The sequence below is a fragment of the Juglans regia genome, chromosome 8 (assembly GCF_001411555.2).
Source record: "Juglans regia cultivar Chandler chromosome 8, Walnut 2.0, whole genome shotgun sequence".
Lineage (NCBI taxonomy): Eukaryota > Viridiplantae > Streptophyta > Magnoliopsida > Fagales > Juglandaceae > Juglans > Juglans regia.
In genome coordinates this window covers 2,811,016-2,838,353 of record NC_049908.1, presented here as the reverse complement: position 1 = coordinate 2,838,353, position 27,338 = coordinate 2,811,016, and the positions used below count along the sequence as shown (strand labels likewise).

The following is a 27,338-nucleotide window of genomic DNA, read 5'->3' as shown; positions in this document are numbered from 1 at the left end:
ATTAGCCCAAAAATATAAAAATAAAAATAAAAATCAAACAAAACAAAATTTTATTTTTACTTTTTAAAACCGGAAGCTGGTTTTAACGCCTTGTGTCAGTTCTGGATCTTTCGCACACCGGCACTCTCATCACCACTCCGAGATCTGTCTCTCTCTCTCTCTCTCTCTCTCTCTCTCTCTCCTCGTATCATATTCCGCCTTTGACCGGCAATCCTCGCCTACATCGAAGGTTAGGGTTTTGATCTTTTCTCGTTTCCGACTTCTCCAGGCAGTTATTTTTCATCGCCTCACTCTGTCCGTCTTTCAGATTCCCGTCTTGACTTTGTTCTCATCTCAATTTCTCTCTTCGACCTTCACCCTAAACATGATCTGCTTTATGATTTGCTGAATACGTTCGATCTCCGTTGCCATTGCTTTTGTATTTATATCAATTTTAGGCCAGGTTGATTCAGTGTGTGTTCTTTCAAAAGAAAAATTACCTATGAAAATGGTGGGTTCTGAGAGTCCGAACGATTCTTCGCCACAATTGGCGAAGAAGTACGGCATCACAAAGCCAATCTCTCTTGCCGGGCCCGCCGAGGCTGATCGTCACCGCAATATGGAACTGGACAAGGTATTTTTTTTCTTTTTTTTAATGGTTCGGTTTGTTATATCCACGTTATTCTGAATTTGCTTGTGTCTACGGGTAAAACTACTATATTGTTGGCAGTTCTTGATTGATTCGGGGCTGTATGAGAGTAAGGAAGAAGCTGAGAGGAGAAAAGAGGTCCTGGACCGCATTGATCAGGTAATTAATTGATTAGTTATGTTGTTTTGTTGACTGCATTTTCAGGACAATAGTGTATATGTATTTGCCATCAAGTTATGTAGTGGTAGATACTTAGTTTTGCAAGCTGTGCGATTCAAAAATATTTGGGCTTGATGTATGATTAAATGGATTAAAGGAAATCACCGATAAAAATGGTGGTGGAAATACGATGAAAGAATTCATTCTGTTCGATCTTTGATGGATTCAGCTGCCACATGGTTTCGTCTCTATCTTGTCCATGAATAATTCATCCAAGTGACACACCATTGCTAACTCGTCTTGTTGACTAAAGCATTGGCATTTTAGCTTCTTGTAATTTTTGCATTCTGTACTTTTTTCCATGGAATGCATTTCTGCTTCACTGACAAAACCTTTGTTGTAGATTGTAAAAGGTTGGGTCAAGCAGTTAACTCGCCAGAGAGGCTACACAGATCAGATGGTGGAGGATGCAAATGCTGTCATTTTTACTTTTGGCTCTTATCGTCTGGGGGTCAGTATGAGTTTTCTAACACTTTTTATGATAATCGCAATCTCTTATACCTTGTTATATTCGTCTCCTAGCTATTTTAGTCCAGCCTCGCAAATATCTTTTTGGTAGTGTATAATCTTGTGAGCTTTATGTGCAGAGTCTTTATACTATTTTTTTCCATTTGTTTGCTGGAGGACCAACTTAGGATCATCTTGAGTTCAGAAATAAGAATCAAGTTACCTGCCAGAATGTTGTACTATCCTTTTTGGTAAATTGCATCATCATTGTGATATGCTTGGGATGGGGAAATTCAAATTCAACTATGAAGCACCCCACTATATCAGTACCAATGAAAGTTTCTGGCAATATTTTCTAGATTAATTTGGAGGAAAGAGAGGAGTTTGTGTTAAGTGATTATTTGGGGCACACGGTCCTTCTCTTGGTAGAAATCCAATAACCAGGCTGGCCCTTCTTATTAATAGTTGATCCCATTTTATGGTCCTTAACTGGTAATTCCTTTCTCATAGTGAAAGCATCACCCAAGGTGGTGGGAGTAGAGATGAGGATTATATCTTTATCATTCTCACATTCTGTTGTACATTTAACTTAGACAGCTAGTTGTTATATATGGGAAGTGCTCCTGTCCTGATTTTGGTCTTGCTTCTGCTGTTATCCTGCCGGTGAATCTGGTGCAGCCAAAAAATGTACAAGAAAAGTAAATCATTTTAGATTCTGAGCAATTCTTGTGGTATAATATCCCTCTCTCAACTTATATCCACAAACTGAGCACAAGAAATGTTACTCACTATTAAAAAAAATATATGTTACTCTCCCTAGATTCTAACCATATACACACATATATATTCTCACACTTTTGATGTCCTCCTGGTAACAACTACCGCTTTCTAGTATCATGTACCTACTATATTGACAGGTCCATGGGCCAGGGGCTGACATTGACACATTGTGTGTGGGGCCATCATACGTCAATCGAGATGTGAGTCAAATATGATCCTTGTTGTTCGGTTTTATTGAGTCCAAACAATTAAGCTTCACCTAACATACAATTGTCTTTTCCCAGGAAGATTTTTTTGTGGTTTTGCATAATATTCTGGCTGAAATGGAAGAAGTTACTGAGCTTCAGCCAGTTCCAGATGCTCATGTCCCGGTTATGAAATTCAAGTTCCTGGGAATATCGATTGATCTTCTCTATGCGAGTATATCTCTTTTGGTAGTTCCAGAAGTAAGTTTGAGTGCAGCTCTTTGAGCTTGTTCATTTAGTTATGTTTCACAGTAGTCTTTATAGATTATGTCTCTTCATGCTTCATGGCTCTTTTTAAAAGACAGTTTCTTTCTATGAATTATGTGCTGTTGCTTATTCACTTCTTTGGTAAACCAGGCTTTCTAGAGTTCTTGTAGTCACTTGCATAAGCCACAATTATAGTTAGTGTGATTGCTTAACTTGCATCGAATGGATAAAAAAAAATTATCTTGATTGTTTCTGACCGATACAACATGTCCTTTTGCACTGGAATCTTCTAGTGATTGAGATTTTTGGATCTAAAGGACGCATATTTGTTGCATCTACTTGCATCTTCTCAACAGGACCTGGACATCTCGGATGGATCTGTGCTGTACAATGTTGATGAGCAAACTGTCCGAAGTCTTAATGGCTGCAGGGTTGCAGATCAAATTCTTAAACTTGTTCCAAATGTTGAGGTAAAGAATCCTTATACTTTACCCTGTTTATATTTATATTTCTCCTTTTTTATTAGTAAACAAAATTTTATTGATCATAAGAATAGGCAAGAGCCCAAGTATACTGTTTATACCTCTATTTTATTGTTTTTATGGTCTGTTCCTATATGCAATTGTAGCACTTTCGCATGACACTCAGATGCTTGAAGTTTTGGGCTAAAATGCGAGGTGTTTATTCAAATGTAAGCCTTTTGTATTTGTCTGTTTTTCATTGCTCAGCATTTTTCCAATGAGTCTTGCTTCACATTTTAATTTTATATCATGGTTTCTATTTTTTTCTTATCTTTTATGTAGGTTACTGGATTCCTTGGTGGCGTAAATTGGGCTCTTTTGGTTGCTCGGGTATGCCAGCTTTATCCCAATGCCATTCCTAGTATGCTGGTTTCTCGATTCTTCAGAGTTTATACACAATGGCGTTGGCCGAACCCTGTGATGTTATGTTCAATAGAAGAGAATGAACTTGGGTTTTCTGTATGGCATCCTCGTAAAAACCCTAGGGACCGACTTCATCACATGCCAATAATAACTCCTGCATACCCTTGTATGAATTCTAGCTACAATGTCTCAGGAAGCACTCTCCGTGTTATGGTGGAGCAGTTCCACCATGGTCATAGGATCTGTGAGGTTTGATTTTGCACCCGTCCCTCCCCCTTTCTACTCCCTATAGGTTGCCTCATTTGATTTGATGACATGCCTTTGTGATTTGGCAGGATATTGAACTAAACAAAGCCCAATGGAGCGCTCTATTTGAGCCGTATCTATTCTTTGAAGCGTACAAAAACTATTTACAGGTGGATGTAATTGCGTCTGATGCTGATGATATGCTAGCTTGGAAGGGATGGGTGGAATCTCGGTTTAGACAGCTTACCCTGAAGGTTAAATCTATCTTTTAGACATCCCTAAAAAGCAGGAGTAAACTTCACAGTGTTTTAGGCTATTTTTTATGTGTTTGCAATTGTTGAATATTTTACATGCTTGAGACAGGAGGTACAGTTTACTTTCTTACTAATGCTATCTGTTTATCCTGGGCAGATAGAGAGGGACACAGATGGGATGCTTCAGTGCCATCCTTGTCCAAATGAATATGTAGACATGTCCAAGCCGTGTTCTCATTGTGCTTTCTTCATGGGCTTGCAGAGGAAAGAGGGTGTTAGAGGTCAAGAAGGCCAGCAATTTGATATACGTGGAACAGTTGATGAGTTCAGGCAAGAGATCAATATGTACATGTTTTGGAAACCAGGGATGGATATTTTTGTTTCTCATGTTCGTCGAAAGCAGCTCCCTGCTTTTGTTTTCCCTGATGGTTATAAACGTTCTCGAGTGTCAAGGCACATAAGCCAGCAGGCTGAAAAAACTTGTGTAGATGTCGTGGGGTGCCAGTCTGCATTTAAGGAAAGGCGTCCCAAGAGGAAAAATGATCCTGCAATGATGGATGCGGAGCCCAGTAATCCAAATAAGCGAGTTTCTATTAGATTAGGGTGTTTAGCGACTGGGGATGTAGATATTAATTCTGAGGTTAGGTCTTGTGGTAAACAGTTGGGGAGTGAAGAGGAGGGTGTCAAACAAAATCATGTGCATAATGGTGAAACTGTTGTTGATGACTCTGTCAGCCGAGCTGAGCAAACTTTTGTGAGTAATAAGTTGCCCGAAGTTAAAAATGAAGTACTTGCGGTGGAGAAACCTTCACCCATGGAGTTGCTCGCTTCATATGAGTTACCTAATGCTGTAACTGGGGAAGCATATCAGATTGGTCTAAATGGGGACAAAGTCGGGGTAGCTTTCATGTAACCAAAGCACTGGAGAAACCTGCAGGAAACTGCTTACTCGCTAAAGTACCTAATTCTGTAATTGGGGAACATGTCAAATCGAGTTGAGTGGGGACAAAGTTGGGATAGCTTACATGGAGAGTGCTGTGACTGGATCTACCAGGAAACTGCTGAATTGGAGGAAGATGCTGATCAAGAATTAGTCAAACCATGAAATCAGGTGATTAAATAAAATGCTGAAAGTGGGCTCAAACTAAGTTGCAGTACTTGGAGCCTCCGGTGCGATGTGGTTGTGGGCATCTTAGGGGTGTCAATGAGAAAAATCGAAGTTCTGGAGATAAGTGGGAGTCTTAAATCATTTCAGGACGATGTATGTGGTGCAGATACTGATTTGCTTTTGGCAAATGGGCGTTTCAATATGAGTGGAGCATTTCAAAAAGACTTGTCTCAAGACATGGAGGTTCTGAATCTAAACTTTCTGATCCTTTTTCTATCAAGTCTTCACCTCTTTTCTCCCTCTTTTTATCACTCTGTGGTTATGTGGTTGGGTTACTGACGGAGAGCAAGCCTGTTTGTAGGTTCCCAATTCATTTTAGACTCTAATTCTTATGGAATCCCCCCCTCACTCTTCTTTTCTCTCTATCTGGCTGGATCATTTGGGAGAGAGAAAGCTCGTTTGTGGGTTGTTGTTTCATTCTCCATATGCTGTTATCGAATTTATTCTATGGAATTTTGCTTTTTCTTAATCATTTGATAATTCTAATTTTTTGCACAGAAAATCTCCCAACTGGTGCATATGTGGTGGCAGGTCCTGCACCACTATACATCAAGCTTACAGTGACTGTGCATAGAACCTGACTTTCTTTTTATCTCTAAGACTCAGAGACATGACACTCTCCCCTTGTTTCTGGTCTCTAATATGTTGTTGTGGGGCCTAACTTGTTCGTTTACCCCTGCTTTTGTCTTGTGTAGCCAAATATTTCCCTCAAGAATGTTGTAAATGCTGATGACGGGCTAGATCAGAATCTATGAAAGTGCTGATGACAAGGCATGTTATCCAAACATTTGGTTTTTTTAATGCAAGTCATAATATCTTTATACCGTGCTGTTTCTTGTGTACAACTCTTGTATGCAGGTTTGGTCTCTTAGCAGCTTAATACTCAGGTGGTGACTATAAGTGAACGGGGATTTGTTTCTATGAAAGGAGAGAGCCAGCACCTTGGTAAGTGACACATTCCTTGCTGGCTTTCATTATGGTTTTTTCCAGGTGTGCATTGTCTGCATCTTGTGAGCTGAGAGCTGGGGTCAGCAAAGTGAAGACATCCCATAGCTTGGCGTGGATTTTTAGGTTTCACCGTGCTGCTGAATGCTATTATAAAGCACACTGGTGCTTTGAAGACTGGTCTCCGTTTTCTACTTTTGCTGGTGGATGTGATGATGAAAGAACTCCTTTTAACTGGGACGAAAAAAGTTTGTGTTTTTGCGGGGTGGGGTCGTCTATTTTTCCCACCCTAAACTGTTGTAGTTTGTGGGCTTTCTTCCCCCTTGAGAGTTCTCTAAACCTTGTAGCTTCTAGAGATGATTTATTGTAACAAGAATTTTGTTGAACCCTTGCTCATCTTATCTTGTCTTCTCTCTGACAACATAAATTTCGTGCCTCGTCAGCAGTAGACGTTTGCATATGAGCGGGGTGTTCTATAGTTGTAGTTTCAGATACTCTTTTGGTGTTGCTGATGATACGGTATATCAGGAAGCAAGTGAAAGACGATCTCTTTTTCAGCCAAATTCTAGAAAATAATAGTATATTACACTGTCATAACAAGGTGGAAAAATCTTTATGGTGGTTTTTCCAGATATTATACCCAGGTTTCCAATGTAGTTACACGTTTATTCATTGTTGTCACTTGCGTTATTTTTGGAAATTAGTTCACCAAACAAGGTTTTGTCAAGGCTTTGCAAAGACTGGTTCAAGGTTCCGATGATGCAGAAAGCCTTGTACACACACTTGGTTCTTCATTTGTTGATTCTGCCAGGAGACTTACCCGAATTTTCTTGGAAACTATTTGGTACATCATACTAAACGAAGCTCTAGACACTGTGATTGCAGTTATACAAAACTACTTAATACGTCATGCGCATTAAACTAAGCTATCATCATCTTCCATGGATAGTTTCTTACTTCTCTTGTAACTAGAAAGATATGTAGCACTGCCAAGAAGAGGAGCTACATCGAATTCGCTTCTCGTCTTTTTCCCTTCGTAACCTTCCAGAGAACCACGGCGGCAAAGAATCTCCAAAACCTCCTTCATGGAAGGCCGAGTTGAAGGTGAATTGTGAGTACAAATGAGTCCTAGTTTAAAAATACTAACCATCTCTTCCAAGTAACATGGTTTCTTGATTTCACTGTCGAGGGCATCAATTATAGGCTTCCCTCCGAGGTAGTGCCGCGATGCCCACTCTGCCAGGTTCCTGTTCTCTTCTCCGCAATTGGGTTCTCTTCCAGTGACGAGTTCAAGAAGTACAACTCCAAAACTGTAAACATCGATCTTCTCGTTGACCTTTGTTGCATAAGCGTATTCTGTAACGCAAGTAAATAAATAAGACGTTCTGAAAACAGTTTCCGATGCTAAACCCTTTTTCTGTTTGTCTTGTTTCAAAAGCAGAAGAATTTTCAATATACTAATGAGAAGATGATCTTACCTGGGGCAATGTAGCCCAAAGAGCCTGCGACATCAGACATCGTGTGGGACTCTCCGTGCTTACCCAACATCCTGGCTAGCCCAAAATCTGCTATGCTTGCCCTGAAATCAGAATCCAACAAAATGTTGCTAGACTTCACATCTCGATGAATGACCGGAGGAGAACAGTCATAGTGCATATAACACAGTCCTTGTGCTGCCCCAACTGCAATCTGCAACCTCCTTGGCCAATCCAAGACCATATGTTGCGCAGGGTTTATCCCTGTCATCGATTTTCCCTTCTTCCCATGGAGCCATCTATCCAGACTGTGATTTTCCTTGTACTCATAGACAAGAAGCTTTGAATTCTCACTCGAAAAACAGCACAGCAACTTTACTATGTTGGAATGCCTTATCGTGCCCAGTATTTGAACCTCGGCTAGAAATTCTCTCTCCAGCTTGTGATCCAATATCTTGTTGTTCCAAATTCTTTTCACGGCAACAAACTCACCGGGAATGTTTGTAGCAATCCGATATACTTTCCCTGACCCGCCACTTCCTATAAGGTTGTTCTCCGTCAAATTCGACGGGATGTTCGCTTTTGTGAAATCCAATCTCTGGAATGAGGTAAGCTTCCAAGTTGCAAGATCGCGTCTGTGCTTTGTCCTGCGATAGTTTCTGAACTTACAGAATGCCGACAAAACAGCAACCATAAAAACAATAATCACGAGAACGAGAATCATGGCTAGATAGGTAGAGGACAGTTTGTTGGAGTCATGGATTTTGGTGTAACAGCTTGGAAGGTCTAGGTTTGGACTAACAGCACATAGGTTGGAATTGTTGAGGAAACTGTTTCCATATGCAAGGTTATCAAACTGATATGGGATTTTCCCAGATAGATGGTTGGAGGACAAGTTGAGTGAAGTGAGCCTCAAATGGCCAATTTCAGGTGGGATTTCACCCGACAATTGGTTCTGCGATAAGTCCAAATAAATGAGGTCAGGTAGAGAACCGATCACGGCTGGGATTTGGCCAGAAAGCTCATTTTTTGATAGGTTCAAAGTTGTTAGCGACTTCCATGAGATTATCTCCGACGGGATTTCACCGGAAAGTTGATTACCATCCAGCAGGAGAGAACTAAGAAGAGGAAGACTCGTTAATTCCACCGGAATTCTTCCCGAGAGCAGGTTGTTGCTTGCCTCAAAGACAACCAGGTTCACCCAGAGAGTGACTCCGACAGGAAGTTGACCTGAGAATTTGTTGTTACCAATTTCCAACCTTGACAAATTCCGAGCCAACTTACTAGGAAGCTCGCCCGAAAACGAGTTGTCACTTAACATCAAGGTTGATAGATTGAATGATGTCCAAAGGCCAGGAGGAACCTCACCGGAGAAGTTGTTTCCATGAAGCTGAACCGTGCGCAGAGTACGACAATTTCCTACCCATTTCGGCAGTTCTCCTTCGAGATTATTGGAAAATGTGATCAGTCCTTGCAAAGCACCTCCAGCGCATAAATTTTCCGGCAACGGACCATTCAGTTGATTTTCCGAGATTTCAAATGCTTCGAGCTCCGAATGCAGGCCTAGCTCCGATGGCAAACTTCCGGTCAACTTGTTGCTAAAAACTCGAAAACCAATCAGTGGAAGTAGACCTAAACTTCCCGGAATGCCGCCGGTTAATTGGTTTGCGAACAAATTCAGTACTTCCAAGTTTTTTAACTTCCCGAAATCTTCAGGAATGGAACCGGTCAAATTGTTCTTAGAAATATCAAGTCTGATCAAATTTGACGCCTCGACCAAGCTCGGCAGCTCCCCAGACAATTTGTTATTGAAGAGATAGACGAAGCTTAAATTCCTTAACAACAACAATCTACTAGGAATGGCACCTGCCAAATTGTTCCTTGACAAATCCAAGTGCTCGAGGCTCAAAAGACCGGAGATGTTTTCCGGTATTTCGCCGATCAAATTCGTCTGCTTCATCCACAAAAACTTCATCTTCCTCAACCCTCCAAACTCTGGTGGTATCGGCGCAGGCACCAACTTTTCATTGTACGCCATGCCCAAAACTTCGAGATTGGACAAGTTCCCAATTTCTTTCGGGAACGTGCCGTTAAACAAGTTTTCATGGAGGTACAAGGTTTGTAGCTCCGGCAGCTTCCCGATGGCGACGGGGATATCGCCGGAGAAATTGTTCGCGCTGAGGTCTAAGTACCGGAGAGTCGGAATCAGGTCGATGTCTTCCGGGATTGCACCGACGAAATAGTTCTGGGAGAGATCAAGAGTTTGGAGCTTGGAGCAATTGTATAGGACTCTAGGAAACTCTCCGGGGATGTAATTAGAGGCGAGGACGAGGATAGCGAGGTTCTTGAGGTCGCAAATCGATCCCGGTATCTTCTCGGTGATGTTCTTCTCGCGGAGGATAATCCCGGTGACAGCGCCATCGGTGCAGTTGATCTCAGGCCAATCGCACGGTGAGGATGAGGAGTTCCAGGACTGGATGGACAGTGGGTTGCCCCACTGCTGTCTAAGGTTGAGGAGGACGGTGTTTTCCGATTGAGAATTTACATGGAGGGGTATGAGGAGGAGAAGGAAGAGGAGGAGCGGAGTTTGGGGGAACGATAGGGGTAGTTGCGGCATTTGGAGCGCGGGTTTAGTTCGCATCGGAATCCGTTGCCGGGAAAAGGGAGGGAAACAAACGGTCAAAATTCATATATGGAGTACGGAAGAGGTTTTGTTGCCTCGTGGGGATTTAAGATGTAATTTGAGTGTGACGTGGCCATATATCAATGGATCCCACTTGTCACCCCAAAAGTTATTGGCTGCTAATGGAAATGCAGTCAAACTAAAGGCATACATTTGAAAATTCCTTACAAATCCATCCATGGTAAACTAAAAACAAACAGCATTTCCTTTTCAAAGACATTCAACTTTTAATTTATATTCTTCTACATGAAATTCAGTAATTTTGTTCTTTGAGGATTTAAATTATAGGATATGTTTAATCGAGTATATTGCCTATTTATAAATAAATGGATAAGAATAATGTTTTTTTAAGGAAAAATTCTCATCATTTATTTGTCAAAAAAATTTATATTCATGATCGGATACATCCTGAAAGTTTTCATATCAAATATGATATTTTAAATTAAAATGTTGTATTTGAAATTCTATTAGTACACTATTTTTTTTTTGTGACTAGTCTGATTTTTACTATTATTAATAATCTCTACAGATAAACATTTAAAAGATAATACTTTCTGTCTAAATAAATACTCAACATTATCGTTTATAGAAAGAGATAACTCAACCTTTACATACAGACGTCCAAAAAATGAACTTTATTTATTTTTTAATTAACAATAAAAAAGAAAATAATAAAATAGATAAAAAAAAAAAAAAAAACAGATTATAATTTGTACTAACTCCGTCGTAACGGTCATGAACTGTAAATTTTTGTTGTGATTCGTGGCAACAGAAAAATTTAAAAAAAATCGAAGTAGATGGCAATACAGCTAAAGCCGCCGCAGTTCTGATTGAATCCGTCGCGCGTTCTAGAAGGCAGAAGCTAATACCTGCACGTACTGGTAGTGCACACTTATCCAATTTCATAGGGGCAGATTAGGAAATGAAAGATCATTATGAACATCTTTATACTATATAACATTGCCGTCGGTCCAAGATGTAATAAAATATGAGCAAAATTATATTCTTTTCATTATTGAATTATTACCTTTTTTTTCTTAATATGCATCTTAAATTATTAAAATTAATAATTGACGCATTAAATCATCAATTTTGAGTTATGCGATCTAATATTCCTGGTTAGATCTTAACCAATATTGCTGTAAAATATCAAAATTTAATAGTTTATGATATCAATTATCATAATATAATTTTCATTAAATTGTTGAGAGCTTTAAAATGATAGAAATAGACGTTTAAAGTAAATTTCATAATATTTATTATTGCTTGTACATAACTTTTAAGTAATATTATTAGACTTGTCTGGATATTAAGAATATATCAAAATATCTGTAAATAATAGTGAAATAGTTTATTAATAAGAGTGAAATAATTAATTGAGAATATTTAAGAACAATAGTGTTCCGAAACAAACTCTTAAAACAGTCAATAGATATTAGTGTTGGATATAAACAATATGTTTATTTCAATAATATTCAGAAGCTAGCTACTTCTGGAATTGGAGAATGCGTGGATCTTGGCCATGATCAATTTCTTTCTCCATCCGTTCTGGGTCAAAAGATGATCTAGATCAATAGCAAGTCCTAATATAAAACAGTGTCTTTGGTTTGTTGGGCAACACTTTTGACAATTCGGCAATAGGAGCGTCGACTTACGTAGTACTACAGCTCGTTGGTCTTTATGGAAGATAGTTTATAGAGCCTATTCCCCCTTCAAAACTACTTTAGTAGTTGCATGAAGAGTCTTAACGTTAATGTCGGAAAGAAAACCTCCAAAAGTTGGAAGTTTGAGCTGCCGTGAGAGAAGATCCAAGCCAAATGCTCGTGAGTTTGAATAGTCCTACTTATGGTATGAAGAGTGAAGATCGTGATCTTGATGTGACCATCGATATTATGCCGTGAGAGAAGATCCAAGCCAAATGCTCGTGAGTTTGAATAGTCCTACTTATGGTATGAAGAGTGAAGATCGTGATCTTGATGTGACCATCGATATTATGCCGTGAGAGAAGATCCAAGCCAAATGCTCGTGAGTTTGAATAGTCCTACTTATGGTATGAAGAGTGAAGATCGTGATCTTGATGTGACCATCGATATTAAGCACGTGTTGAACTTATAAATTTAAAAATAAAAATGAAAGATACTAATTGTGGGGTTGTCAATATGGTGGTTGGATTTATTTTCTATGGAAGAAAGCTAGCTGTAATTAAGCTAGCTAGCGGATATATATATATATATATATATATATATATATATATGGGTGGCTTTGATATCTGAGAGGAAACCATAACAAAATATTTCTGGTCTAATATTGTTGTATTTATCTTGGTTTATGAATATTAAAAAGAGAAGTGTTACATATACAAAGAGAGTATACGTAAATAAATTTACAAATTGATGAAGGTTCATGTGATCCGTTAAATCTACTTTTCAATAAAAATAATTCTATAATCTGACGTACTGTATTGAGCTACATCAATTTATAAATTTACTTTTTTATAATTTTTTTGTGATTAAAATATTTATCTATTAAAAAACATATGTTTGGTCCATTGCTGTGTACTGATCTATATATGAGTGGGTAGAATTTGGGAAATACCAGTGACCCAGATGATCAGCTCCAAGCTCGATCTCCAGTCAAAAATTACTTTAAAAAAAAGTGATGCCTGAAGTCAATCCATTTGGGACGATGAGCATGTAGTGGAAAACAAAGAAATGTACCAAGTTCGATGGTTCGCAAATAATGGAAAGTAACTGGAAGTTTACACCTTTTCGGTTTCTTTATTTTCTTTTTTTATATTCCCTTTCGCCGGAATTTGATTTCTCTATACGACAATGTGGTTTGTTTTTTGACTGATAATATTTTACTCAGTAGTCAAACGTCTAAAAGATATGTGGATTTGGATATATAACACGTCTCATTTTATTATTATAATTTTTTTAAATATTAATATAAAAACATAATAAATAATTTAATTTTTTAAAATTTTAAAATAAAAATAATACTAAAAAATTATATTCATATTTTATTCAACTTTCAACAAAATATCTTATCTATACTGTTTATCCAACTTTGATCCACTTGTTATTGAAGCAATACGTTTTGTGTTACTAAGTTGGTGCTAAAAAAATCATAGTGGTTTTGACTAAACTGAAGAAAATGATGAATTGTAATTTACCTCCTTTGCGTTTAAATACTGGCTATTTTTTTGGGGTGTTTTAGTATAATTTATACAGTTTTAAAATATATAAATTTTGTGCATTCTCATTAAAGAAATAAAAAAATCTAGAGTCTACGTAAAAAAAAATTAAGCCTTGTTTAGATGTGATGAAATAATTTTAGATAAAAATTAAAATTTGAATAAAATATTATATTTTAATATTATTATTATTTTAAAATTTAAAAAAATTAAAAAATTTATTATATTTTGTATAAAAATTTAATAAAATTATAATGATAAGTTGAGATAATTTCTCAATTAAAACATGACCTAATTCTTTTTATGATAACTCTACTTGTTTAAAAAAGAATAAAGAGAACTTGGATACCTTTAAGACTGTTCAACGTTAGTAAATTTAGTACTTTTCTAGAATTCTTCCCTTCGTTCTTATTTTCAAACTAGACAAATTGGTAGGTCCCGATCTATAGTTTAGTCTTTTTTATCGGTTCCACATGATTCAAAAATCAAAGTTAGGTTATCTAGCTAACGTCGGAAGGAAAGAGGAAAGAAACACCGGCTCATGCAAACTTTCCCTTGCTTTCCTGATCAACTGTAATATATTTATGATTATTTTCAGCTTTTGGTGCTTTCAGTTGATCCAATGCCCAACATATTGGTGTTTTAAAACATATTGCTCTCTCTCTCTCACACACACGCACAGACGAGACAATACAAGCAAACATAAACCATATAGATAGACAAGCGAACTTGTTTTATTTGTACAGGATCTAGATTTCAAGACATTATTAATAATACTGCCTCTACGACATCCAAACACTGCAAAATTCTTTTGTTTTACTCAGTAACACGGACTTCTGTTCATATATATATATATATATATATGAAGTATATATGACTCCGGAAATGAGGGATCGTTAATGTGTGTCCATATAATCATCATCCGACTTGACCTCCTGCATTTGCAGATGGTCCAGCAGCTTGTCTTCCCAACTAAATTAATGTTATAAGCACAAATAGCAAGCAAATATAAGGAAGAGCAAAGAGCTAGCCAGGATAAAGAACACACACCGGACAGGACAGGACAGATACCTGAAAGTAAGTTTCCAGCTTCCTTCTCAAACATGCATGTTCTTGTTTGACTTGTAGGAATGTCCTAATGCATCTGGATATGGGGAATGTAAAAATCTAAGAAATATAAAATCCTTTTCAAGGAACCGATGCCGCGTATATATCAATCTGAGTTGTAAGTTCAAAAGAGCAAAGCTAGGATGGTACTGTGAATAAATTACCCTTCTGCATTGGCTTTTTTGCAGTATTCCGTGAATATTGTGCATTCTTTCTTCACTCTTGTAGCTCCTATGCTGCAAAACAAATCATCCAATAGTTGTTAGACGACCACTTCGTTTAACAATTTGAGCTAATGAGAATTAAGTTTAATCATTTAATTTTAGTTTTTTAACACTCTTCCACACTTGTGGATTAGATTCTCTCTTAATAAATAGACTCAGTACATGACATAAAGCATGGAGCCAATGTTCAAATTCAGTACTTCCGTTCTAATACTATATTAAATCACCACTAGTCTTAAAAACTTAACAAGTGAATGCATTACTTTATATGGAAGTTTGTAGATGATCTAAGTAAACATATCAAATCGAGTATGAGAAGAATCATGATTCATGATTCAAGAACAAAATATACTGAGAAAACATGGGAGGATATCGTGCAACATAATCCTCCACACCGATAGGCCAGCTGTTTTATTTTTGAGAAGTTAAGCATGTTAGCAAGTACAACCAAAACTTCTAAAAACACAGCAGCTGGTCTGTCAGTGTGGAGGATGATGTTTCATGATATCCTCTGTTTCCTCAGTATATTTTGTTGACTTGATGTTGCTTGAATCACAATCCATGATTTTGGGAGCATTGCTGTCAGAACCTTACTCCGGTCTTAATAGAGGTTGATAAATGAAGTTGTTCTTTTGTTAAAAAAAAAAAGTTTGAGACGAATCATGGAGTGCCACTTCCATATCACTAAGGTCAAGCTATATATATACTAATTTCTGTTTCTTGATCCACTGATTTAAGATCTGTGTTATAAATACAAGTGGATGGATCTCTTTCGATGTGTTCCACTTTCTTTTAAATGGGTGGTTGTCTCGAACAAATGCTGGGAGCTGAAAGTATATGTTTATGTTGGGTGAGCAGGGCTGCATTTTCCCTGCTTTAAACACCAATTCCCTTTAAACTATGAACCATTTGAATCATTACCTTGAGCTACTACCCTTGAATCTGTGCATATAATTGTCCAGCTTGGTGAAATCAATAGGCCGACTAACCCTGCATATATAGATCATTAATAAATATGAAAACAATGACAAAATACAATAGAAGCAAGAACATTAATCCACGCACAGTGCCTGTTCAATGTTTTGTAGCAGTCTAGCAGAATTATTATAGAATGTTGTCACCATCTCCTCTACGAAATTAGGGTTGTCATCATCTTCTAACTCCTCAAGCTGTATAAATTGCTCATCAAGGTACCCCTGCAGCATTTCATTGTCATCTGACTGGCCAAGTCACCTCTTTTTTTCAATTTATAATTACCGTTGCACGCATAGGTGAAAAAAAATAAATCCCATCAAGTTCTTACACGAATTTAAGTGCCCAAAGTGAGAGATGTAAATGTTCATTTAATGCAGTTTCTTGGTGAAGAATTCGTGCAAATTCGCTGAAAAGCACTCAACCTTATTGAAATGGTAAATATTCAGTGCTTCGAGAAAGAGAGCAGTACGTGGTAGGCCTACCACTAGCATGGTCAAGTTAAGCACCACTAATTTGACTCTTCTACCTTAAGCTTAGCCCACTGCATAAGGTTTGATTAATTTAGGCTATGGTCCAAATATAGGAGTAATTTATTGGACTCAGAGTCAAAGCAATCACATTAGAAAATCATTCTAGGGCTTTTAGAAACCATTTTCTGTTTACAGAAAGCAATAAGGTGACAAAGCAAAGGGGGGGAAATAGGAATCGAAAAAAAAAAAAAAAAAACCCATTCCTGCGAATCCTTAAAAAGCTCACTGCTTTTGGGAAAACAGAGTCCGTTGTCTGGTTGAGCAATGAACACGTATGTACGTATATGTATGTATATAATCTAGTGCATGCAGGAAGTGTGAGCAGAACCTGATCAAGGAGGGACCTCTTCATGTCAAACTGGCGTTGCATGTGATTTTTTACCATTTCCCCTCCCCTATGTTAAGAAGTGGCAGAACTTGATGGAACAGAGTATGACAAGACACAGAAAATCTCTTGGTGTAAAGTGGTGCGCAGGCTTTGATGGTTTCACAAGTGATACGGAAACATGGCAGATTGACCAAGGTATTTATAGAGCACACTCGGGCGAGAGCGATAAAATCATAAAAAGAGAGAAGAAGTATGTGCGCGTGTGCGCGTTCAAGAGGGTAGGTACGTGTCAAGGATATGATGCTTTCATATCCATATTTAGTTGCCAGAGTATACGTATTCATGAGATCCCAAAACCCTTCAATTAGGAAGAACATATTTTCTTACGTTTAATAATCTTCACTGTGATAGTACTTTGCTGTTCATTCGTTTCATTTGGGTTAGTTGCCCAGTCAATACGAGTAATGAACGAACGGTTTACTCAATGAGGAAGGAGATCAAGCTTTACACATCTTTCCCCTTCCATTGTATAACCAAAAGTTAAATTTTGTTTTGAGATACTTTTACTTAGAAACTGGTGCAGATGACATATCCGACATGATAAAAAATGATTCTCAGAAAAAATTTAAAAAATTATTGTAATGATATATACAAACTCCAAATATACAATTCCAGCGGAAACCCTTTATAAAGAAGTAGATTTCATTATAAAAAAGCGTGAAAAACTCACAAATTATTACACAAAAGTGATTACATAAAAATAAACTCACAAATTAACGTGGTTTGATGTGGTATGATGTGGTACGTCAGATTGTCTAGTTACTTATTGAAAAGTATATCTAATAAATTTCATGAAATCACATCAGTTTATAAATTTATTTTTATATAATCTCTTTGTGTATGTAGTAGTTCTATTCTCTTAATAGGACCCATATTTTTACAAAAAACTTTTACAAGACATGTACATTTGGGACTTATAGCTAACATTACTTATTTTTAATATGACATCAGTGTATTACTACGAAGAATGTGTCCTCCATATCTGCTTGCAAATGGTCTTTTTCTTTTGAGCTTTGCTATGTCAAGCAAGTTTGCGTATTAATATGCATACTAATATTGTTACCTTCATATTCTAAATTCAAATTAGTACTGTTTTCAATAAAATCTATTTTCTGACTAATCATATTGAATGAGTGCACGTATTAATGCATATAATCCTTTACAATTAGATTATTTTTTTTAGTTTACTTTCCGACAGTACTATTGGATCTAGATAATATGATGCAGTGATCGATTTCTTTTGAACTGGGAAATAAGATTACATGGGAAACTGAGAAGCCACAGAAGTCAGTCTTGAAGTAACCAGAAGCAGAAAGAAAGATATTTCAAATAATGATTCAAAGGAGAATATACTACCTTTAAATGAGCCAGACAGTGGTCCTTGGAATGTCTTCTTCTATCCGTTTCTCTATAATTCTTACCAAAAGATGGAAAAGAGAGTTTAGGGATTCTCTCTTACTCCTATCCTATGCCACCCATCGAATAGAGGAAGAGAGCATGGAAGATCTTCTCCCAATCCCACTCTAACGTAATGTCCAGATGCATGGTCATATGACTCATATTCCTCTGCAAAAGAAAAAAAAAGGGCTTTTGTGTTGATAAGAATTCCGGCCAAATGGGCGTGATAAAACCTACGGGTGCAGTCTTGCAGTGCTAAATTGCTAATTTCTGTTAATAATATCGAAATGATTCGAGTTAAGATATTTTATTAAATTTTTTTTTTTTAAAAAATGACTTGAATTAAGATATTTTATTAAAATTTATTAAAATTATATTAATTTTTATGTTTAGATAATGATTAGGTAATAATTAAATAAAAAAATTGAAGATTTGAAATTAAAAAATATTTTATATTTGTATAACATTTGAAAATGAAATTATAAGAAATTTTAAGAATTCTATATCTCATTTCTTTGTCGAAAAGAGTGGGTTCAGTTTGGATTCAAAAAGTATTTCATCTCATCTAATCATTACAATTTTTTCGAATTCTCACATAAAATATAATAAACAATTCAATTTTTTTAAATCTCAATTCAACTTTTTTAAATCTTAAAATAATAATAATATTAAAAAATAATAATCTAATAATAATTTTTTTAATTTTTATCTTTCATTTAAAATCATTACATCTCATATTATCTCAGAATGTAAACCAGCCGGATCTCACCTTTCCTAGCATATGATGGTAAGAAGTTAGACAATTCCTTTATAGATAATTCAATCAAGTCATCTACAGATGTTTGCAGTAAAAACTAAAAAGACTTCAAGATTTATATGCAGCTGAAATTTGTAGAGTTTTGCACACGAAGTATGCTTTCATGTTTGAAAATAAGGAAATGAGATGAAATCATGAGTTCACTGCATAAATTCATAATCATCCCGACAACAAAAAGTTCCAGATATCATGTTGTCCCAAATGAGGTGAAGTCATGAGTTTTACAAGTTAAGTCGTTCTAAATATCATGTCGATAAGGACTCCACAAAATACAGGGGAATAAGGACTAATCTCTTTAAACTCTTGAAACAGTCCATGTGAATTTCTGTTGATGAGTTTAAATGAAGAATCACAAGGCCAGTAGAAGAACTATTATCACAAAGACTATGGCCAGAAGAAAAAATATGACAGATGGACTATAAGGTTTGATAAAGCTACGGCTTCATACTACATTTTTTTTATTATATAAATAAAAACTTTATTAACAGCAACCTTGGCAAAGCCCAACTATGGCTTCCATATTACATGAATTCGTGAAGACTGAAGAGACAAAAAATGAGATTTATCTGAGCTCTAGTTCTGCTGAATGAGTGTATAACAAATGGAAAAGCAAAACCAGATCCTATAATATCATATTCCATTACATGAAAAATACTGCTTGATAATTTGAAATATAAAATAAAATAAATCCTAAAACTACCAGATTCTTTGGAGCACCAGGAATATATATGCACCAATAAGAGCAGAGAAGTGGAGATAACTACATAAGAAATCTGGGGGCCTTTGCGGAACTTTTCATTCACTCTTCAAAGAACATGCTTAGAGATGTACTTCAAAAACTTTTTGCAATGACTGATTATCCAAAAGTTACACTTAGGTTGCTGTCTTACTCATCATTCGGCATAAATTCTTTCAGTAGCATCAATTCTGCTCATCTTCGCGAGAATCCCATTGCCTGGTAGACATTATTGAGAGTAGCATCTGCAATATCTGCAGCTTTTGTAGCACCTTCTGCCAAAACTCTATCCAAATAAGCTGATTCAGACGTTATTTCCTTGTAGCGAACCTGCAAAAAAAATCATCGAAGTTCAAGATAAGCTCAATCATAAAAGCTAATAATCACTAATAATATCGGAAAAGACTGGTAAACCATTAGACAATAAAAGAAAAAGAATTGCCTGAGAGTTGTAAGCAGAAACAGGGACATTATGAAATTGGCAAAAAGTATAGTCGTGCCATTGGCAGATAAATATAAGAGATTCATGAGCAGACAAATAGATCAAGACAAAAAGTGTATGGATCCCCAGGATCACCGCAAAATGCCAATGTTCAGCCACAACATGCAGATCGCAAGCACACCCTCCACAACAAACACACTGCACACGCATAAAAATAAAGACGCATGCAACGGGGTGGACTTTCAACTTCCAACTTGCAACAATATGAATTCATCAAATTTCTGTAAATGGTGTCGGGAAAACTTTATGCGTATTATACGCAACTTAAATTATTTCTGGTAAAGAAAATTAGTTTGTGATAAGTGTTGACTCCGTGAAAACCAAAACACAGAGCCCATTTTTTGTGCTCATCATTGACACGGTGGATACCAGAATGTGCAGTATGTGTCTGACATCACCAATAAGAATAATTTGACCATTTCGGCAATAGTTCCCACTATCATATTAATATGACTTGCAAAAAAATCAATTAAAATGATCAACCAAAAACAAGCATGATTATGATTTATACTGCAATGGTCATATTAGATTGCTAAGTTAACAGCTATGCTTGTGATAGATCATAAGCAGCTTATTTATTAATGAGAACACAAAAAGACAAAAAATTCTAGGCCTATTTCATTTTTATGAATTTGGCAGCATTATAAACAAAATATTAACAAAAATATCAGAGTTTTTTGTCAACAAAATGTCACTATGAACTGTCAACACCAAGAGCTTTGAATGGATATGATTGAAGTGTGGCTAATGTTGGCCCACTAGTTACAGGCTGCAGCTCAACCACAACAGCATATCTATTACCTCTTCAATATTAAAGGATAGAATAACTGTGGCAACTGATAGAAAGAAACGTTTTGGTAAAGTAAAAAGCATATAATGCACCATAACATATTGGAAAAGGTATCATGATAGAAGTAGAAACCTGGATAGGGTGCAGATGATCAATCAAGGAATCGGTTAAAAGGACTTTAAATGTACCCCAGTTCATATTCTGGCATTCCTGTGCAACTTCCTGCAACAAAATATTGTTTAGCATAAAATCTTTTGGTATGGAATATACTTATCTTACTAAGAAATAACAAAAAGATAATACAATTGCTACATGATTGTCAGATTTTCAAAAGGTAGTACACCCACAGGGCTTGAAAGGGGGATGTTCCATTTGAATAGAGCTATAGCTGAATAGCTTTTATAAATAAAAAAACAATTAGAAAATCATTATCAAAGATTACAATTGATAGATGCTCCAACTGAATTAACACATATCAAGTTTTCGGCATATGCGAACAAATGTTTATATTAAAAACTAATAGTAGTAATGACTCAGCAAATTCAAGAAACCTCTGAATTTCAATTATTTAATTTTCTGAAATAAATAAAAATTAAACAACCGTCACATCTAAACAAATAGTAAACAAAAAATAAGGTCATCGAACCACTAGTGGGAATTACAACAAAAAGAAATCATAGGTGAAAATTCAAGACCTCTTTTGTCTTCCCTGACATGAGCTGATATATAGAGAGAAGATTGTTGCATTCGGGTCTTTCAGGATTATCAAATTCCAATCTGTACAAATCACCAGAAAACACACAGAACATGGAAGAGCTTACCAGAACTTACATTAGAAAAAACTTTTAGGGAAAATTAACGTTAGAAAAGAAAATGACTTCAATGGACAAGTGAAACTCAACAGAACATTAAAAATATATATATATATATATATAGGTAGAAAAAAAGTAGACAATTCATGAGATTGAAAATGCAAAGATTAAGTACTAACCCAGTAAATGCGTCTGTTTTGCAACGTTTTATCTTGTTTGCTATTTCCTTCAAGAAAAAAAAAAAAAGCCAACTCAGAACAAAGGAGAGGGGAAAAATGCTGCTGCTTGATATTGCATGTATACATCAACAATCTTATCATTACCATTTGATGTTAGCATCAGTGATATTTTGCCTCATTTTAATATGAAATCTATTAAATAGAAATAAATTCAATTATACATACACATTGGAAGCATGCCGACTAAAACTTAGAAGGCAAAAAGTACGCATGCATACTTACATCTTTTTTTTTTTTTGATAGGTAATCAAGGATATTGTATTCATAGAAATAGGCCAAGCCCAGGTACACAGGAAGTATACATGAAAAAATGCCTAGCTAGTATACTTACATCTTTTGAATCAAGAAGATTGATTCGAGATTGATCAGATGGTGCAGACTTGGACATCTATAAGATTGAACCCAAAAAGATGTTAATTGGTATCTAAAAAACACTTTTCTTGAGAATTGCAACAAGAAATTAAAGAATCTTAATACAATCCATTGATCAGGAAGGTCTACCAAAATTCGTTATAGTTATCAAGGTGATTGGAGTGAATATCTTCAGTTATAGAACCTTTTATTACGAAGAAAACCCTTTGGCCCTTTTTGTAGAACAACACCCTTCACATAAGAATTGAATTTGCTTTCAATTCAAGAAATTTAGCAAAGGTAAAATGCTCATGAAATTAAACTTGTACTTCATGAGCATTTAGCAAAGGTAAAATGCTCATGAATACCAACTAGTTTCTTTATTGGCCTATGTATTCTGCAGTTCAACTAAGTCAAAATCGCAAAAGAATCCCCAATGAACACATTCAAGCAATTCAATGCCGAATTAGTTTCCACTGTATTCATGTCCTGATCTGATGCCAAAATAAATAGAAATATTAAACTTATAATTTTTTTAAAGGCACACAATAGTCTGATGTATAAAACTATAGAGGGAAACAAACTGCAAGGGAGAAAGAACAATGGAAACCTTGGAAAGACCATCAGTGAGGGACATAACTCGGGCTCCAGCTGGTGGTATAAGGGCCTCGGGAACCTACATCATGATACACATTTAGAAAAGGGGATGCTCCCATTGCAAGAGACTTCATGAGCTAATTAGATGGTTTCAACAAATCCACCTTAAAGATAGCACCACCTCGCCTGCAACCAGAACATAAAAAATTCTGAAGGGTCATGCAGAAATAAATAGGAGGCTTAGAAATTTAGAAAATTCTCAATCTATTTACAAGCAACTTCGCTTGCAAGTTGAAATATAAATTCTTCTTACCCACCCAATTTCTTCCATTTCCTTCCTCCATATAAGTAATTAACACGCTTAGCCAGCTCACGAGTCAATTCCAGATGCTGCTTCTGATCCTCACCAACAGGTACAAAGTCAGACTGCAGAGGCAAGCTGAGCATATGAGAATCATATGTTATCAGGGTAAGGAAGCTGATATTAATGTGCAAAGCTGATTAAGCACAAATCAAATTGTTGAGCTTGTTGTGATTAAGTTCGAGATGATACTGCCAAAAGAAACTCTACTACACCAACTAAAAGAGGTTAATTAATTAGCTTCCTCGTAAGTACGTAAAAAACAAAAATACTAGTAACCAGATTGAATCCGAAAAATCAGATAAAAGCTTTTCAAGAGATATATATTTTGTGTGTCACATTACATAATGATGCAGATATTGAAAGACCACCTGATATAAGAGAATATCAGAAGCCATCAGCACGGGATAGGTCAAAAGAGCAACAGCAACATTTTCATCCCCCTAGAAAAACCAAAATGAAAGAAACATAATCTTCTGAGTCAGTAAAAATACTATACAGTCGACAGTAGAATACAAAAAAGACTAAACTAAGAGATAAATTGGGGTCTACCATAAAAACTTAAATTTTAATAATAACCAGAACGTTATAACTTATTAGTATAAGGGTATATTATGGGTTAAAACTGACAAATAATTCTAAATTGTCAAAAGTTACCAGAAATATAGTATTATTATGGAACTGTAGATATCCCATGGCAATTTTTTACATCCAAAAATACAAGTTTTTACCTCTCCCTTCATTAATAAAAGCAATAAATAGGATTTTTTTTATTGTGGTCTCCAAAGCTGATTGACAAATCCAAAACTTGATGTTAGGATTCTTTTTCTTTGTTAAATTTTAATGATTGACTGGAAAAAAATGATCAATATTCATCTCACAGTATTAAACTAATTTTCAAGTGGGACCGATCTTGACCCCTTGGGACATTAACCAGATTCAAATTCAAAAAATTTGACTTAAAAGATGAAAATTACAGGTTTTAATACATATTTATCAGAATAAACAGCATAAATGAAGATGGAGCTTTCATACAGCTAAAAACGCACCGCCTTGCGAGATTTCTCTTTGAATTGAATCATTTTGTTGAGCCAGCCAATTGGTGTTGCAGAACTCAATAACCACATTAGTTCCACATGGGCACGAACATGAGATTGCACAAAAACAGAAGCCTGTAACCACAAGGCAGATTCATTCCTTCACAGGGAGAGAGAAATATTTTATATTGAACAAAAAACTTAAAAACATGACTATAAGGAAAAATAGCTGCCTCAAAACCTTTGAAGTGTCCACACCACATGCCAAATAAATGGCTGCAGTATCCTTTGTTGCCTTTGATAGTTGTTGTGTTTCATATGGTAATGTGATCTGCAATTAGACATGGAGCTGTTAATTGCCTACTGTAGTATAAAACACAGCCAAAAAATATAGTTTCCACAGTCCATTGATATCTGTCAAATAGAATAATATTAACATAACAAAAGCGGCTTAGAATTCACTTCCCTTAACCACACCCAGATACCTTTTTTTATAGGTATTCTCACCCAAAATAAAAGAGGGCATCGGTACTGTAATTAACCACACCCAGATACTTAAGATGCTTCAGGAGCACCTATCAAACAGAATAATTTATCTCTATGATTTCTTAGGAGGGAGACTCAAATACAAAATCAATATAAAGCCCCTTAGAAGCATAAGCAGATAATAGCCTTATACTGGGGTTTATTTGTTGAACACCTTCACAGTAAAAATGGCACCTAGACAGCTAAGTTTGAAGGAGGAAAGATTACCCCATTACCTTGCAGACTCTTACACATCAAACACTGACACTTATACAAACATGAGAGGACAGCTCTTTATTTCAATTATTACCAGTCTCCCTCTCCACACAAGTAGCTATTTTCCACTCATCAATAACCACGATTCATTCATCCTCACTACCTAGTAAAAGAAAATGGATGCACCTTTCTAAGTGTTAAAAATACATACTCTACTATAATGGTACATATTAGTTTGAAAAAATTCCGGAACAAGAGACCCAGAGAACGAGCAAGCAAAAAAATATAAAAGATATTTCAATGGAGCTCAAGAAGGTTAGAGGGTATTAGATATCTCCAATCTTGTACACTAACAATGAAAAGTTAATATTTGCTCCTCCAGTGGCTTTGCATCCAGAAAGCGGGAGAGATAACATCACTAAGTACTTCATAACTTAAAAGCTGTGACTCAAGTATGAAACATACCGCATGGAGGTCCACAATAAAGAAGAGAGTATCATAAGCGTTCTGCAAGATTTAAAACACAGAATTTATAACTCAAACATGTACAATACAACAGGTTAATAAAATAATTTTTTTCATTTGAAGTGTGTACAGGCAATTTGGGTTTCAAACTGGCAACCATCCCATTGAAAAAAATTAGCAATATACTTATCAAATAAAAAAAAAATAGCAATATAGTTTCTCTTAACTATTATCATTCACCTGACCAAAGTAGGCATATGTGAGCACAAAGAGATACCTCATTAACCATGGGTTTAATTTGGAGCACACATTTTGTGCTTTTTAATAAAATTTTTATTACTTCTCAAAAAAATGGCAAGCTGAACAAATATATGGAATATATGAATCAGATGCTTAAACAAAAAAATTCCATCCCACCATTCATTGCGGCAAGAAACAGCCACATTCTGATATGATGCTATGGTATTATCTGATAAGCAACAAATATGGTGTTCAAGCTTTTGCAAAATGGTCTCCATTGAGAGAACATCAGAGAAAGTAAAAAACAACCTGAAGTGAAATCCAATTCTTTATGGCGCCAAGATAATTTCCAAGGTGAATAGATCCAGTTGGTTGAACTCCAGACACGATCCTTTTCCTGTAAAACAAAAGTTCAACTAAATCTAACACACATCCAAGAGAGTTTAATATAACAGAAAGTACATTGCCTGCACACTAGTGTAGGACGAGTTTAGAAAGTAATCGGTAATATCTTGAGATTAAATTTAAGTGGATAGAACAAGTCTCAAAATGCTAATTTTATTGATTTTAAGATAAATTAAGGGTGATGGAACAACTTAAATCCTGTGATTTTTAGAAACGAAAAGCATGCTTTAACTTAAATGTACATTAACCAAACCCCGGTAACATGCTTACAAAAATTATGTAATCTTGTCCTTCGTTGTCATTAACAATTACCGGTTTCCAGGAGAAGAGTTCACGCAAATCCCAAAATCCAATCACTTTATTCGAATGCCTACAAGTTTTCAACTTCCTGCAAAGCAGCCTCGAATTTTTCAATTGTGATTCACTTATTGGATTATTTCTACCTTTACGCGATTGGATTCCATTTCGTTACTTCTTTTCGTTATATGACTCATTGTTTTGTACGCTAATCTCATGAGCTCTATAAGCCCAAACAGAGCTTATTTGTAACTAGTTTCAGCCAAGTAAACCCTTTTTAATAAAATCTTCGATCAATTATAAAATTTAATAATAAAACAAAAGACTTTCTGTAAAGTAAACCCATATTATTCCTCATGCTAATACATCGAACCGGAATTTCAACAAATGATAATCGATAGAAGACGGAATTACTTCACAGAGCTTGGAGGAGTCTCCGGCACAAGGGGTTCGGTGACCGAGACACTGCAAAAGCACCGGAAACCGGTTCCACGAAGGCCACTGGGACGCCGAGGACTACGAAAAAAATCGGTTTTTTTCATGTAATTCATTGGGGATCCACCGCATCTGTTCACAGAAAACGAAAACTCTGACGAAAAGGGCAGACATTACTACTACATTGGGAAGATACAGAGAGAGATAAAGAGAGTACAGTGACGGAGGAAAGAGTGGATAAGAGGAGTGTGAGATGGTGAGGAAGTGGGAGAGAATCGAGCGACCCATGTTCTTCCTCTTCGCCTTGTACTTCGTCCTAGTTTTTCTTAAGCCTTTTAAACGGCTCGTGACGAGGGGTTTATCCGACTGCGCGAAGCATGTTCAGTTCAACGCGCGAGAGAGGGAAAAAAGACCGAATGGCTCACGGAACTGATCTGTATTGGACTGTACGGCCCACTCAAAAACATCCATCCTTGCCTTTTGTGTTTTGTTACTAAATTGTTACCTCGGATAT

The 27,338-nt window shown here is 36.2% G+C and overlaps 4 protein-coding genes across 7 annotated transcripts; 1 reads left to right on the top strand and 3 right to left on the bottom strand.

Moving 5' to 3' along the window:
* Positions 1-71: 71 nt before the first annotated feature.
* Positions 72-6,486, top strand: LOC109003735 (nuclear poly(A) polymerase 4-like). Of its 3 annotated transcripts, XR_001998172.2 has the most exons (12): positions 72-229; positions 438-613; positions 710-787; positions 1,191-1,298; positions 2,212-2,274; positions 2,359-2,520; positions 2,883-2,996; positions 3,155-3,217; positions 3,330-3,659; positions 3,746-3,910; positions 4,068-5,261; positions 5,774-6,486. XR_001998172.2 is itself a non-coding variant. In XM_035693206.1 (10 exons), exons 1-10 carry the CDS (start codon positions 482-484, stop codon positions 4,821-4,823), a joined length of 1,971 nt encoding a protein of 656 aa, XP_035549099.1. In that variant the 5' UTR covers positions 72-481; the 3' UTR covers positions 4,824-6,486. The 3 variants fall into 3 exon arrangements, 1 of the variants encoding a protein (XP_035549099.1); XR_004802246.1 differs by having other exon boundaries at positions 72-613; XM_035693206.1 differs by having other exon boundaries at positions 72-613; positions 4,068-6,486.
* A 311-nt stretch (positions 6,487-6,797) lies between these two features.
* Positions 6,798-10,356, bottom strand: LOC109003734 (receptor-like protein kinase HSL1). The gene is made up of 2 exons (XM_018982009.2): positions 7,502-10,356; positions 6,798-7,379 (listed from the first exon to the last, which is right to left on the bottom strand). Exons 1-2 carry the CDS (start codon positions 10,137-10,139, stop codon positions 6,940-6,942), a joined length of 3,078 nt encoding a protein of 1,025 aa, XP_018837554.1. The 5' UTR covers positions 10,140-10,356; the 3' UTR covers positions 6,798-6,939.
* A 3,776-nt stretch (positions 10,357-14,132) lies between these two features.
* LOC109003726 (histidine-containing phosphotransfer protein 4-like) lies at positions 14,133-18,110 on the bottom strand. Its single transcript, XM_035693208.1, has 7 exons — positions 17,958-18,110; positions 16,542-16,608; positions 15,774-15,904; positions 15,630-15,698; positions 14,649-14,720; positions 14,449-14,521; positions 14,133-14,349 (listed from the first exon to the last, which is right to left on the bottom strand). The coding sequence occupies exons 2-7, from the start codon at positions 16,596-16,598 to the stop codon at positions 14,296-14,298; spliced, it is 456 nt and encodes a 151-aa protein (XP_035549101.1). The 5' UTR covers positions 16,599-16,608; positions 17,958-18,110; the 3' UTR covers positions 14,133-14,295.
* A 1,252-nt stretch (positions 18,111-19,362) lies between these two features.
* Positions 19,363-27,236, bottom strand: LOC109003723 (tryptophan--tRNA ligase, chloroplastic/mitochondrial-like). Of its 2 annotated transcripts, XM_035692905.1 has the most exons (15): positions 27,042-27,234; positions 26,804-26,956; positions 25,997-26,084; positions 25,448-25,489; positions 24,483-24,572; positions 24,254-24,376; positions 23,576-23,647; positions 23,157-23,269; positions 23,008-23,029; positions 22,857-22,922; positions 22,227-22,283; positions 21,836-21,882; positions 21,540-21,621; positions 20,977-21,066; positions 19,363-19,882 (listed from the first exon to the last, which is right to left on the bottom strand). In XM_035692905.1, the coding sequence occupies exons 1-15, from the start codon at positions 27,110-27,112 to the stop codon at positions 19,748-19,750; spliced, it is 1,251 nt and encodes a 416-aa protein (XP_035548798.1). In that variant the 5' UTR covers positions 27,113-27,234; the 3' UTR covers positions 19,363-19,747. The 2 variants fall into 2 exon arrangements, with proteins under 2 accessions (XP_035548798.1, XP_035548799.1); XM_035692906.1 differs by lacking the exons at positions 21,836-21,882; positions 22,227-22,283 and having other exon boundaries at positions 23,161-23,269; positions 27,042-27,236.
* Positions 27,237-27,338: the final 102 nt, after the last annotated feature.

Coding starts and splice junctions, on each gene's coding strand:
- LOC109003735 (XM_035693206.1), top strand. CDS start 482: ATGAAAATGGTGGGTTCTGAGAGTCCGAACGATTCTTCGCCACAATTG. Junction 2,275..2,358: donor CATCATACGTCAATCGAGAT/GTGAGTCAAATA, acceptor GTCTTTTCCCAG/GAAGATTTTTTTGTGGTTTT. Junction 2,997..3,154: donor AACTTGTTCCAAATGTTGAG/GTAAAGAATCCT, acceptor ATGCAATTGTAG/CACTTTCGCATGACACTCAG.
- LOC109003734 (XM_018982009.2), bottom strand. CDS start 10,139: ATGCGAACTAAACCCGCGCTCCAAATGCCGCAACTACCCCTATCGTTC. Junction 7,380..7,501: donor TTTGGGCTACATTGCCCCAG/GTAAGATCATCT, acceptor CTTGCGTTACAG/AATACGCTTATGCAACAAAG.
- LOC109003723 (XM_035692905.1), bottom strand. CDS start 27,112: ATGGGTCGCTCGATTCTCTCCCACTTCCTCACCATCTCACACTCCTCT. Junction 25,490..25,996: donor AGAATTGGATTTCACTTCAG/GTTGTTTTTTAC, acceptor TAAATCTTGCAG/AACGCTTATGATACTCTCTT. Junction 24,377..24,482: donor GTGGTGTGGACACTTCAAAG/GTTTTGAGGCAG, acceptor TTGTGGTTACAG/GCTTCTGTTTTTGTGCAATC.
- LOC109003726 (XM_035693208.1), bottom strand. CDS start 16,598: ATGGTAAAAAATCACATGCAACGCCAGTTTGACATGAAGAGGTCCCTC. Junction 15,905..16,541: donor AGAGGTCCCTCCTTGATCAG/GTTCTGCTCACA, acceptor GAAATGCTGCAG/GGGTACCTTGATGAGCAATT. Junction 14,522..14,648: donor AAAAAAGCCAATGCAGAAGG/GTAATTTATTCA, acceptor CCCCATATCCAG/ATGCATTAGGACATTCCTAC.